Here is a 14,594-nt window from a genome sequence, read left to right as displayed (position 1 = left end):
TCATCAGACCAAAACACAGATTTCCACTGGTCTAATGTCCATTCCTTGTGTTTCTTGGCCCAAACAAATCTCTTCTGCTTGTTGCCTCTCCTTAGCAGTGGTTTCCTAGCAGCTATTTGACCATGAAGGCCTGATTGGCGCAGTCTCCTCTTAACAGTTGTTCTAGAGATGGGTCTGCTGCTAGAACTCTGTGTGGCATTCATCTGGTCTCTGATCTGAGCTGCTGTTAACTTGCGATTTCTGAGGCTGGTGACTCGGATGAACTTATCCTCAGAAGCAGAGGTGACTCTTGGTCTTCCTTTCCTGGGTCGGTCCTCATGTGTGCCAGTTTCGTTGTAGCGCTTGATGGTTTTTGCGACTCCACTTGGGGACACATTTAAAGTTTTTGCAATTTTCCGGACTGACTGACCTTCATTTCTTAAAGTAATGATGGCCACTCGTTTTTCTTTAGTTAGCTGATTGGTTCTTGCCATAATATGAATTTTAACAGTTGTCCAATAGGGCTGTCGGCTGTGTATTAACCTGACTTCTGCACAACACAACTGATGGTCCCAACCCCATTGATAAAGCAAGAAATTCCACTAATTAACCCTGATAAGGCACACCTGTGAAGTGGAAACCATTTCAGGTGACTACCTCTTGAAGCTCATGGAGAGAATGCCAAGAGTGTGCAAAGCAGTAATCAGAGCAAAGGGTGGCTATTTTGAAGAAACTAGAATATAAAACATGTTTTCAGTTATTTCACCTTTTTTTGTTAAGTACATAACTCCACATGTGTTCATTCATAGTTTTGATGCCTTCAGTGAGAATCTACAATGTAAATAGTCATGAAAATAAAGAAAACGCATTGAATGAGAAGGTGTGTCCAAACTTTTGGCCTGTACTGTATATAAAAAAAAATCAGGCATATTCATGCAGGGAAAAGCTGTGTCTTGTATCACTTAAAAACACAAAATTGTTAAGCTATAGGTTGGGGTGGTACAGGATCTTATATCTAACCTACAGCTTGTTTGAGGATTTTACAATATGCAGGTTAGTACAAAACACTGTCTGATTTCCAGCATAACCTCATTTCTCATGGTGACCTGAGCCAATGCCTTCTATTCAAGCCAGTTCAAAGTGTGCAGATGTGGCCAAAAGATTTACAACTAATACCTCTCTCTTTCTTTCAGATATTATCCAACTTTGGCTCTCACATATCCCTGCACCTGTTGCTCCATCCAGCATCTTGACAGTGGACCGGTGAAGGACGACAGCAGAGAGAAAAGGACAAAGACAGACAGCAAAAGACATCATCTGTGAGCTCATGATGAAGACCTTATTCTGGCAGTAGTGACCTGATGAGACTTGATTACAGGCTTAACAGTGCCCGGCTGCACAGTACAATAGCTCTGATGTTGTCTGGGTAACTGCAGCAGGACAGGATGGACAGTGTCTCATTAAGTGAATGAGCAAATGAACCGGCAGGAAAAGGTGAAATGAAAAGTCTCGGCTCTGTTTTTACTTCAGTCCTGCCAACCTGAGTAGATCCATTTCTGTTTTGTGGGGCCTGAAAGTGGTCCATCATCGCTACTCAGACTGAATGTATATCCCTGGTGAGATACTGATGAGTAAGTGTTGGAAGTTAGTTATCAAATGTTTTTGTATTGGATTGTGGGCGATTGGAAGACATTATACACTATAAATTAAAAGTGGGATTGTTTCATCAGTGGATTGTGTGCGCAAGAGAGTGTTCACTCCTCCAATCAGAGGTTATTGTTACATATTGCTGGAAAGTACTGAAAAAAACCACAATGTATTACTGTATTACTTGAGCTTTGTGATATGGTGCGTTATCCTGCTGGAAATAGGCATCAGAAGATGGGTACACTGTGGTCATAAAGGGATGGACACAGTCAGCAACAATACTCAGGTAGGCTGTGGTGTTTAAACCATGCTCAGTTGGTACTAAGGGGCCCAAAGTGTACCAAGAAAATATCCTCCACACCATTACACCACCACCACCAGCCTGAACCGTTGATACAAGGCAGGATGGATCCATGCTTTCATGTTGTTTACACCAAATTCTGACCCTACCATCTGAATGTTGCAGCAGAAATCCAGACTCATCAGACCAGGCAACGTTTTTCCAATCTTCTATTGTCCAGTTTTGGTGAGCCTGTGTGAACTGTAGCCTCAGTTTCCTGTTGTTAGCTGACAGGAGTGGCACCTGGTGTGGTCTTCTGCTGCTGTAGAACCATCTGCTTCAAGGTTGGACGTGTTGTTGGTTCAGAGATGGTTCAGAGATGGTCTTCTTGATTGTAACCAGTGGTTATTTGAGTTACTGTTGCCTTTCTATCATCTTGAACCAGTCTGGCCATTCTCCTCTGACCTCTGGCATCAACAAGGCATTTTTACCCAAAAATAAAGCATTTGCATGAGCTAACCAGTAGGCTTGTGCCGATTTCCAGTTTAACCGGTTCGGTCCGGTTTAAGAGCTCCACCCAGTTTGATTCATGTCAACCAGATAAACCGGGTGTGGAGTTGGGGGGGGGGGGCTTTTCACATCAGCGGCGTGTCAAGGGACTATATTCAACTTATCTTGCATTGTAACATGCATTCTGACAACTTAATAAGGTTTATGTATGTTTTTAAATGAAGTGGAGAAGCCTACAAGTGTTTTGTTTAGTTTGTCTCAGAGGCTCCGGCGGACTCCGTCTTTCTGCTACTTCTTCTTCTTCTTGTGTAACCTTGTGTTTATTGGCGGTTAATACAGCATTATCGCCACCTAGTGGATTGGAAGCGCATTACACCTACAATGGGTTTTTATTGGGAAAAATAGCTCAATTGCGACCCCCAGTGGTAAAATTAGGTGCAATTTGATATATTTGGCCCTAAATCAAACCGGTTGGAAAATTTTCAAACCGGCACAAGCCTACTAACCAGCATACATGACAAGAGTGATAAAAACAAGACTTCCGTCAACTCAAGGATTTCCTCTTCAGCTGCTCACATTTAAATTTACATGCCCTAATGAAGGCCAGTGAGCATGGCCGAAACATGTTGGTGTTTTTAATGTTCATCATGAACTAGCCATTTAATAAAGGCCTTTTAACTTTTGCACCAGAGAAGAGTTGCCTTGGATTTTGTTTTTTCAAGATGTACTGCACCTCCTGACCAAAGAGCACCTTCCTGGTTACCATGATACTGCAACCCACATGAGCGCTTCATCTGCTGTTGTCTTCAAGTGCTTACATTTAACATTCAAGCATCAAAGGGTAAGTCTTAAAAAATGAATAACTAATTTATATGGAGCTTGGGTCATGCATTCCCACCATTCACTCAGTGAGGCTCGGGGAAAAACATCTGTAGCTTCAGGGAGGGTCAAAGTTAAAAGGGAAAGAACAGTAGTGTATTTGTTTTCAACCATCTTGCCAGACTAAATATTTGCATTATAAGTTTCTTCAAACCACAGAAATGTAACATGTTGAAACTTTATGTTTCTTTATGTTTCAACAACACAGTGGCTAACGTGTGGCTATGCTTAGGCACAAAAAAAAAAATCCTTATGGTTCGGAAAGGATCATGTTTTGGTTTAAAATATCTGCTTTTGGTAGCACAATACCAACTGGAAATGCAGCACTCTCACCGGGATCCACCATCCCCTCCACGTCCTGATGGCAAAGTCATCATATATACATGTAATAATAACTACGTCACTTTAGAAAAGTTTATATGATACATATGAAACTTACAAATATACGTTTCTGCCAACCACGGATTTGTTGCCAACATTTTGTTCTGGTGACCGGGCTGTTGTCTTTGCATCAGAGTTAACAACAAATGGCCTGCCACTGATCAGAGAACACTCACTTTGTGCATTTTCTGATTTTTGCCTGAACAATACAAACAAATGCATCAATACTGGAACATTGTGAAGCCACTTGCATGCAAAATATTTACTCAGCTATTGCACAGATTTAGTGCACTTAACACAAAGATAGTGTAGCTTAATATGCACTTCTAAAGAGGCAATGTAAGCTAAGTCTCCTCCTCAGGCAGCAATTTTTTCCAGTCAAACCACAATTAAGTTTGATCTCTGCAGAGTTCCAATCTACATCAGAATGGTTCAAGGGATCAGATTTAACTCTCCTCCAAAAAGTAACTCTCTTCCACTAAAGATGATGCTGTATTCATTCACTTAAGCAGTTCATATTCATTATTGATTAATCTGCCAATTACTTTATTAACAGATAAGCCCAAAGATATTTAGTTTAAATGAAACAGACAAAAGCAGCTGATCCTGTCAGGTACTATAACGTCTTTTTGGGTAACAGTTAGACCTGTACACTATTTTTACTGTTGCTTCCAAGCGTTCCATCAGCCAGAGTACAGTGTGGAATACCTCGAACCTTCAGGTTATTTCAGGGTATTTTCAAAATGAGCTGCATTTCATCTTGTTTTTCCACAATCTGATCAATTCTGACCAAACTACTCACATAAATCTTTGATGTCAGGGTACCCGTCTCCATCTCACCACTCCTCAGAGCCAATAAGCACCCAGTCCAGAATTCAATCTCTAAAGCATCTCATTCTGGTCTTTTTCAATATGAGCCTGTGATCCTCTCATATACAGTTTTGATGTTTTTGGTTATTGCTTGTATATCCTACAAATGCTTCTGAACGTACACCACTGAGACACGCTGTGCAGAATTAATTGTGAAAGATCCCAGGTCATGGATAAACTGCAAATCAGGTATATGAATTGTGAATGTCTCACTACAGAGTAGATGTCAGTTTGTTGAAAGATGTGCATGAAGCTTTCAGGATTGTACTGGGAAGCTGCTGACCCCGTCAGTAGCTGTATAGTGGAGTTATTGAGAAACTGAGTTGGCAGTTGTTCAATACAGAAACATAGAAAACAGAGTCTGGGTCAAAAATGGTTTGAGGAGAGAACAACTGATTTATAGGAGCAACAGCAACACCTCACTGCACCTTACTTCAAGTCCAAACTAAAGGGAAGACAAGAGATTTAGTAGGTACAGCACCCTGCTCTGCCTTACTTCAAGTCCAGACTATAGAGGAAGCAACACATTTAGGAGCACCAACACCTAACTGGAAGTTCAGACTCTTTATTTTAGAGTAACAGCACCTTACGTTTTACTTGAAATTCATACTCCGAGGAAAAAACAGGAGATTTAGGAGCTGCAACACCTTAATGTGCCTTTAGCCCAGACTGCATATAGATAACTCATTTAAGAGCAATAAAACTTTACTGCAAGTTCAGACTTCCTTAAAGGTAGGGTCTGGAGGATTTTCCAGTTGCTGTTTGTAAACACACATTCAAATTTGGCCCCTCCTATCAGGCTCAACTCTCCCGGGTGTACGGAGCCCGGAGGTACGGAAGAAGGCTTCACAGAAGAGGTTCAGGCAAGGCTCGCGCTGGTGCACGCTCGGACACGCTCGGGCACGGCACCTGCGCTCTCTCATTGGCTGGGGAAATCTCCACCCAGAAGTGGTCCGAGCTCACAAAAACATCAAAATACAGTTAAAGGGCAGGAGCGCTGCAAACAGAGTCACCACCACACATGAGTAGAAGCCCATAGGTGATGATTAAGCAGGATTTCATTTGTACATGTCTATATTTTGTTTTGTTTGAAAATCCTCCAGATCCTACCTTTAAGAAATCAACTAATCAAGAGCAACGATAACACCTTGCTGCTGGTTTCAGTGCACCAACACCTTCATGTTAGCAGGGACTCCAGGGACGCTTCATTGCAGGTCCGGACTCCACAAAGAAAAGATCAGATTTAAGAGCAACAACACCGCTTTACTGCACCTTACTTCAAATCCAGACTCCAAAGAAAAAACAAGAAATTTAGGAGCTACAACACATCGCTGTGCCTTACTTTACGCCCAGACTCCATGGAGAAAACGACTCATTTAGGAGCAACAAAACACATGCTTTAATGCAAGTTCAGACTCTCTTAAGGAAACAGCACATTTTAAGTGACAACAACACCTTACTGCTAGTGCTCACTCCACAGAGACAACTGATTTGAGAGTAACAACACCTTGCTTCAAGTCCAGACGCCATAAAGGAAACAACTGATTTAACAGGGAAAAAAAAAATTACTGTACCTCACTGTGAGTAAGGCACACTAAAAATAGATTTTTAAGTGCAATAACACCTCAGTGCTAGTCCAGACACCTCAGAAAAAAACAACACAACAACACCTTACAGCAGGTTTAGAATCCACAGAGGAAACAACTTATCGAAGAGCAGCGATATCTCACTGTGAGTCTGGACTCAACTGAAACAAATTGCATTTTTGATTGATTTATTTGGGGGAGTTTTTGCCTACAGCTGGAGGGAGACAGGAAAGGGGCAGAGAAAATGGGAATGACACACAGAAATGGCCTGCAGGTTGGAATCGAACCCAGGCTGCTACAAAGGACTAGGCCTATATGTGGGAAAACACTCCACCTGTTGAGCTAACGGTTGCCCCAGAAAACAGATTTTTAAGAGCAACAACACCTTACTGCAAGTCTAGACTCCAAAGAGGAAATGACAGATTTTAGGGGGAACAACACCTTCCTGCAAGTCCAGACCCCATAGAGAAAACAACTAATTTAGGAACACCAAAACATGTGCTTTACTGCGAGCTCAGACTCCACTAAGAAAACTAATTCAAGAGCAATGATAACACCTTACTGCTAGTCCAGACTCCCAGGAGAAAACAATTGATTTCAGAGCAACCATGCCACCACACTGCACCTTTCTTCCAGTCCAGACTCCATAGAGAAAACAACTGATTTCAGAGTAAGTACACCTTACTACTAGTCCAGGGTCCATTAAGGAAACAACTGATTTAAGAGCAACAAAGACTTATGTTTTTTAGGGTTTGTGCCTTTATTACAGTACAGCTTGAGAGAGACGGGAAAAGGTTAGAGAAATCACGAATGACCTACAGCAAAGGCTGAAATCGGACCCAGGCTGCTGCAAAAGACTCATGTAGCGTACACTTTACCCGTTGAGCTAGAGGTCGCCCCAGAAAACTAAATTTTTAAGAGCAACAACACCTTACTACAAGTCTAGACTCCGAAGAGGAAGCAACAGATTTTAGGGGGAACAACACCTGACTCCAAGTCCAGAACAACTTTTGAGAGCAACACCTTACTGCAAGTCCAGACCCCCATAGAGAAAACAACTAATTTAGGAACAACAAAACATGTGCTTTACTAAGAGTCTCCATTAAAAACTAATTTAAGAGCAATGATAACATCTTACTGCTAGTACAGACTCCCAGGGGAAGACAACTGATTTCAGAGCAGGCATGCCACCTTACTGCACCCTTCTTCCAGTCCAGACTCATAAAAACATACATACATTTTTAAGTGCAACACCACCTCACTGCTAGTCTGGACATATCAGAAAAAAACAACACATTTAAGAGCAACAACACCTTACTGCAAGTCCAGGCTCCAGAGAGGAAACAGACGATTTAAGAGCAACAACATGTACTGAACCTCACAGTGCTTCAAGTCCACGCTCCGTTGAGAAAACAAGAGATTTTAGAGCATCAACACCACTCCGGAGAGCAATAAAACTAACGGAGGTCGATGACGAGAAAGTGAGTGAAGGAGAAAAGAGGTCTGTACTTTTAGTGCATTGAAAGATCGATTCTTCACACATGTGCACTCAGAGTCACTAAAGTCTAAAGAGAAAAACGTCTAAATTCAGTGAGAGCAAGAAAACGCTGATGGCTAGAAAAATAGGTTTGTGAGTAGTTTCTCAGCAGAGGGGTGACATTAATTAAGCCAAGGGCAGCAATTAGTGTGATTGTCCTTAAAGTGCGAGGTCACAGATTTGATCCCAACACCGGTGAAGAGCTCTGTCAGCTGTCCTGTGTGCACACATAAACACCAGACACAACCTCTCAGGATCTGAAGAGCCTAACAAGAGCAGATTTATTATGTAATACGATCAGAAATGCTTTTTCCATGCTTTATGATTATTTTAGTATTCATCTCCTCTGCATCTATCATCCTCCCTAAAAAATGTCTGGGACTAAATATGAATTATGACACATTACCTTATCACATTACAGTATGTATGTCCCTGTGGGAAATTCAGTTTGCTAGATTGAACAGAATCAGCAGTGAACAGCACATTACCTCCACAAATTAATAGGATTGTGATCAAAATTAACTGCAGAATGAAACTGGCTAACAGGATTTTGCTGCAAGCCATGAAAGCATGTTTTCTTCATTTTCTTGCAAGCTGCAAGAGAAAAAAAAATCTTGCAGAGCAAATCTAGATTATTATACTGCTGTTTCTAAAGCTGCAAACCCTGAAAGATGAAGAACTGATGAAGTGCTGTGACTTTAGGTGCTTGTGGAATCGTTTTGGATAAAGGGCATAACATGCAAAGTGGTTAAACTGAAAAAAGGACATTTTGGGGACCAGATTTTCACACTTCCAGCGACGTTTGGAGTTAATTAGGAGTTATAGTGAGAAACGAAGGCCATGTCCGAAATACCACACAGACCCTGTCTAACTGGCAGAATAAAGAGGCAAAATCAAATCTTTTTCTCCTCTCAGAGGTGAAAATGAGCGGATGACCAGATTTAGATTTAAAGATTTAATTCGTTACTACAGCATGAAATGTGTTCACTTGTCTCCAGTGACACGTGCCAAAGAAAATGTAAACAGCTGCTCACCTAAACATGCGTTAACGAACCCATACCAAACGCACCCAGCGCGTCCGATCAGCCACCGCCCCTGGGTGCTGGCCGCGAAGCTGAATGGGGTGCCCAGCACGCTGACCAGCAGGTCGCTCGCAGAGATGCTCACCAGCAGGAGGTTCATGGGCGTGCGCAGAGTCCGGTACCGGCAGAACAGCGCGAGCACCAGGAAGTTACTGAGGAACCCGAAGGTGCCGATGAAGCCGAGGCACACCGCCACCAGCAGGTGCCCCCTCGGACTCAGGGACGGAGGAGGGAGAGAACCGGACACCTCCTCGTAGGCGTCCGTCGCCGCCGTGCCGCCGGCTCCTCCCCCGGGACAGTGCGCACAGCTCAGGCTCACGTTGCAAACGATCATACTGGGCTGAGCCGCGAAGTTTGCACCAGCCCGAAGTTTGCACCGCGGGACGGAACCATCCAATGTTGCTGCTGTCAGCCCATCCGGAGCAGCAGCGAAGGCGCGCGGGGGAGTCCTCTGTTGCGCCGTGCGCGCATGTGGCAGCTTTCAATAAAGACAAAAGAGAGTTGTAAAGGCTGGACTATCCAGCCCAAGAGAGTCGGGGGTGAGTGAGGATTCAGAGAGCAGATGCCGGTGTCATGTTGGATCCGCCCCTCCGCCGTGCGTTCCGAGTCCGGAGAGGTGCGCTCCTTTTCTTGCGCGGCCACCCGTCCAGCTCTAAGTGCGCACGGGCTTTTATCACTCACAGCGCCTTTTAACGCGCTGGGGGACAAAAACCCTCAACATGTGGCGCGGGTGGGGGGGGGGGGCGTGTAGCATGTGTGTGTGCATGTATGTGTGCAATAGTCTCAAACCATCATCAAACCGTCAATGATAGCATTGGATTACGATATTTGGGGGGATAACACACACAATAAGGGAATCTGACTGAAAAGCTGTGTGGCAGGTGCATGTGCGGAGCAGGACTCCACTTTCCTTCACATAAACCAATGTAAACCTTCATTATAGATTTCCTGCTGCACTCTTGTACATTTATTTGATTAAGAGATATCACTGATTCCTCACGCATGATGATCGAAGTGAAGGAAAGAATCTATAAATTGCCTGGGAAGAGATCAGCCCTTTACAGCCTGAGGGACAAGGACCGATTTCTTCTGAGCTCATTTGAAACACTGTGTCAGGCCAATCATTATTTCTAACCAAGTAAATCAAGACAACAGATACATATGTAGATACTGTAGGTCTGTATTCTCTAGGGTGTTACGATATGTATGAGGCCTCTGAGATTAAAAACATCCAATCATCTTAAAGTCAGCAGGGATCGGTGGCAAAGGGAGCCTGAAGGGTTTGGATTTGACCGCTGGTCAGATTTAATCTATGAGTTGAATTCTGAAAGACTCAAAAGCTCTCAGACAAGAGCTCCCTGTGACAAAATGCTTTTATTGGTTGTTTTTGACAGTCATTCACTGTCAATATCTGATTTTCTGTGTTTTCACCAATACGTTTCAACGTCCTTGTGGAGATTTTGCAGCTCCAGAAGAAAATGTTGGTGGTGTACACTTCTGTAAACCATAAACACATTACATTTGTATGTTTCATACGCATCAGTTCTGTAATATATAAGCTGATACTCATTGGGAGGTTGAGGGGATGGTGGATGTCATGAGACACCTGGGGCCTGTATCATGAAGCGAGATCAACCTTTCCTGGGTTACCCAGACCTATCCTGGGTTGACTAACCCTAACAATGGCAGTCAGGATAATCGGTATCACAACGCTGGATATCAACTCGGTAACCCAGGGTTGCTTTATCAAGAGCTGTGAACGCGCACGCAGCGGACCAATCACAATCATGAGAGAAGCGCAGCGTCACTGAGCGTCCTCACAGAGCGCCGTATGTGAGGGAAAAAGGTATTTCTCGTGAGGATCAGAGATTAATTCTACTAAAATATGAGGAGGAGAAAAGCAACATTACAGAAAAGGCCAACACCGTGGCAGCTGCAGGAGGAGGAAACATGCGTGGCAACGCATAACAGGATGAATAATATTTAGCTTTAGTTTAGATTAGTTTATTTTCACATAATGTTAAAAACAGACAGTATAAAATTTACAAGATTAAAAAAAGAAAAGTGCCAGAGAGGTTAGAAGCCACTAAAAGCTTATCAAAGAAATTCCCCTGTCAAAACATCAATGAAATCACATAATAGACAAGAAAAAAAATGGGTAAGGAAAGAAGAAATAGAGGAGGAGAGAGGGAAAAATCAAGACAAAACAAGGTAGCAAATAAAATGATGTGTAGGTTAAATTACTCATCACTGGTTCAAGTAGCTGCAGTACCTGTACCTGTACATCTGACACTGATCACACCCTTGAATCCCATGAAATCAATGCTGCGCAGATGAATTGCGTGTATTACAATTATCGTCTAACATCATTGCGTCTGATAAATTGCTCTTCTTTGTCATAACGTTATATATGCTACAATAAAGCTTAAAGCTGACGCCACAATTAAATCATATCAACACCAAACTGATAGTCTGAATACAATCATCCTGATATTGAGCTGTGTTAGAAATTAACAGCTGTGCAGAAATATACCTAGTGTCCCTCTTTAAAAAACAAAAAGGAAAATCCCTCAAACACCATGAAGTGTAGACATGATAGGCTACTTTCCACACTTCCAGCAGCAAAGCTGTCAATTAGGCCCATTATCTTTAACAGGGATCATTTCCTCCAACAAAATAAAATGTTGGCACTAATATATTAAGTGTCCGCAAATGATCAGTTTCTTTCTTATGAAGGGGCGGGATGAAATTTCGACTTCTTTCCACTCCTTTTTGAACAATCTTTTCATTGTCTGTTGTTGTTGCTTTCTTTTCTTTTTTAATGTTCAAAATAAACTTTCAAATCAAAATCAATCAAATGAATTAAACTTCCCGTCATGACTGGGCTGCATTTCTGTCAGCAGAGTCATTTTTTCCGAACAGCTGATTGGCCAGTGGGTGGTGCGTTTTATAGGATCGGATTCAACCCTGAACTTACCCTGCTCCAGAGCAGGATAGCCGTTCAGAGTAAGTTACCATGGTGATCTACCCCGATAAGAACTGAACCGGCTTCGTGAGACCGAAAACCCAGGGTTAACCCTGAAGTTACCTCGCTAAGACATTAATCCTGCTTCGTGATACAGGCCCCTGGCAAGCTCTAGACCACTGTAAAAGACCAACAAACAACGAAACTGGTTGTTTTTTGAGTGTTTCCAGCAGCTTTTTAGGTACCAAACTTGGGTGTTTTTTAAGGGACCTGTGTCTGTATTTGTTACAGGTTTTTGTCCTGAATGTCTGTGTTTTTAAGGACCTGTCATGGTTTTCTTGCTTTGTCCCTCAAACATGGATGTTTTTTAATGAATCATCAAGGTGTTTCCAGCAGTTTTTTTCGGCAGTAAATGTTGGTGTTTTTCAGGGACAAGTCACTGTTTTTCCTGCGGCTTTTTGTCCCCAAATGTAGGTGTTTTTTAGGACATGTCACTGTTTTGTTGCCGCTTTCAAGGCTCTAAAAATGTTGAGGTTTTTCAGGGACCTGTCCCTTTTTTTCAGCTTTTTGTCCCCAAATGTGGGTGTTTTCAAGGACCTGTCACCATTTTTCTGCCACTTTTCCCCCTAAACATGGGTGTTTTTTACTGAATCATCACTGTGTTTCCAGAGGCTTTGTAGGCACCAAATGTTGGTGTTTTTTAGTGACCCATCGCTGTTTATCCTTGTGGGGATAGTGCCACAAAAAGTGGAGGATATTTTTGTGTTTCCAGCCGGTATTCTACCAACAAAGCTGGATATTTTGTGCCAAAACATGATGTTTTCCTAACCATTACCAAGTGGGTTTTGTGCCTAAACCTAACCACGTTTACCACAGAGATGCTGAAACATAAACAAACGTAAAGTTTTAACACACTGCATACAATGCAAGATACAAGATACAATGCAAGCATTTATTCTGGTGACTGGTTTGAAGACAAATACACTAACAAACCTGGATTACAAGTGATTTTAACTGTGCTGAAGTGCACCACATCAGCCAAGACCTAAGTGAAAACTACAATTACCTATTGATGGTTTTTGCATTTCAATTTAAGACTTCTTAAAACCTTTGTTGTACCACATAATTCAATTTAATAGCTGTCAAAGCAAAAGTTCGATTAGAAAATCAGCAGGGACAATGTGGCCCATAATAATTCATTATTACATCATGTTTTCTCAGTACTTTCCAGCAATATATAACAATAACCTCTAATGATAAAATTCTATATCTTCTAATAACATGCAAATGTAATGTATCTGTGGTTTGCAGAAATTTACAATGCCAACATTTTTACTGGCGACTAGGTCGAGTTTCTGACTGCTACTGATGCTATGGAGTAATGTTTTTACAAGAAGGTCATGCATGAAGATGCATGCCTCTGCTGCTTCCTTCATCCATAGTTGTTAGTGGTAACATGTAGAAAGTAAATGTGGATGTAAACAATGCAGGGTTTTTAATATAATAAAATAGACTTTGCTAATGATATATGAGGAACATAATAAATTCAAGACATTTGTTAGACCCCCAAGATACTCAGTCCAAATGTAAACATAACTTGATAATACCCCTTTGAGTGCACAATAAACTAACCATGATTTATGAACATTTCAAAAGTCTGACATCTCTTGCCAAGACAGTGAAAACCAGTTTAACTGATTTTCTTTGGCATGCACAAAACATGATTGAGGAAAATAATGAAAATGGATTTATCTGTTTTTGCAAACAAACACTTTTGTTTTTTTTACAAAAACACTCCTCATGGCAGTCATGGTTCAAAGACACCAATGTTGACCTTATTGGTTCCAACTCATGCTTAATGTCACTATTGATTAACCTAATGATCGTTTTTTGTTCAGTTGTTTGACATTAAAAATGTCAGCCAATGTGATCGGTACAAATTTAAGGTGACAAATGCAGCACAGTGCCACATTTAAAGGTTTAGTGTGTAAGATTTAGGGGGATTTAGTGGCATGTAGCAGGGAGGATTGCAGATTGCAACTAGCAGAAACTTTTTCAGGAAGTATACTGGGAGCTGTATTACCAGCAGAGGCCTCTTCTTCTCCAAAACAAATGGACCAGGTGAGTAAAACCACTAAGAACACTGAAGAAAGCAGTTTCACATCACAAATCAGTGAGCACGTTTACATGCGCACAATAATCAGATAACTGGGAATAATCAGGTAATGGTAATAATCCAATTTGACGCATTTACATGCACTTCAATAATCTGATAATCAGAAAAACCTAGTTTACATGATTCAGTCCTTCAGTTGGATTTCTCCCCAAGTACATGACATAAAACTCAAACTTCCTGTTACAGTAGGTACTCATATCCTTGAAAAACCTCAAAAAGTACGCAAGTCATATATTTGCAAAATAAAGCACTCATCATGCTGACAGCTTATATTCTTACAGTACTGTTTGTTGAGCCAATTTTACATACTTTGGGTACATTCGGAGTAAAAGTACTGCAAAGTGCCATATACAAGTGTATTGTATATAAACTTGTCACACAAAGTGCATAACATATAAATAAGATAAAATAAAAGTGACAATTTAAACACTGAGAATATAAAAATATATTATTTTATATAAAATCTTTATCTGAAAGGAAACAAAAGCTGTCAGATTAACGTAGTGGAGTAGAAAGTACAATATTTCCCTCTAAAATGTAGTGGAGTGGGAGTATAAAATAGCAAAACCCGAAAGAAACCAGATTAAAGGGTATACATGCACCGAATAATCTGACTATTGGGGAAAAAGCTAGATGTGTTTATCTGATTTCTCATAATCAGATAATGGCTTTTATCTGATAAAGCCTATTGGATTATGCTGT

General features: G+C 41.5%; 1 protein-coding gene across 1 annotated transcript in view; it reads right to left on the bottom strand.

Annotated features, from left to right (window-relative positions):
- tmtopsb (teleost multiple tissue opsin b) overlaps positions 1-9,400 on the bottom strand; it is a 60,399-nt gene extending 50,999 nt beyond the window's left edge. Inside the window, exon 1 of the mRNA XM_033638384.2 lies at positions 8,704-9,400. Coding sequence (XP_033494275.2) covers positions 8,704-9,085 — 382 coding nt within the window. The 5' untranslated portion in view covers positions 9,086-9,400. The remainder of the gene's footprint in view (positions 1-8,703) is intronic.
- Between the last annotated feature and the right edge of the window lie 5,194 nt (positions 9,401-14,594).

This window comes from Epinephelus lanceolatus, chromosome 20, assembly GCF_041903045.1.
Source record: "Epinephelus lanceolatus isolate andai-2023 chromosome 20, ASM4190304v1, whole genome shotgun sequence".
Classification (NCBI taxonomy): Eukaryota; Metazoa; Chordata; class Actinopteri; order Perciformes; family Serranidae; genus Epinephelus; species Epinephelus lanceolatus.
This window is presented reverse-complemented; position numbering and strand designations above follow the sequence as displayed.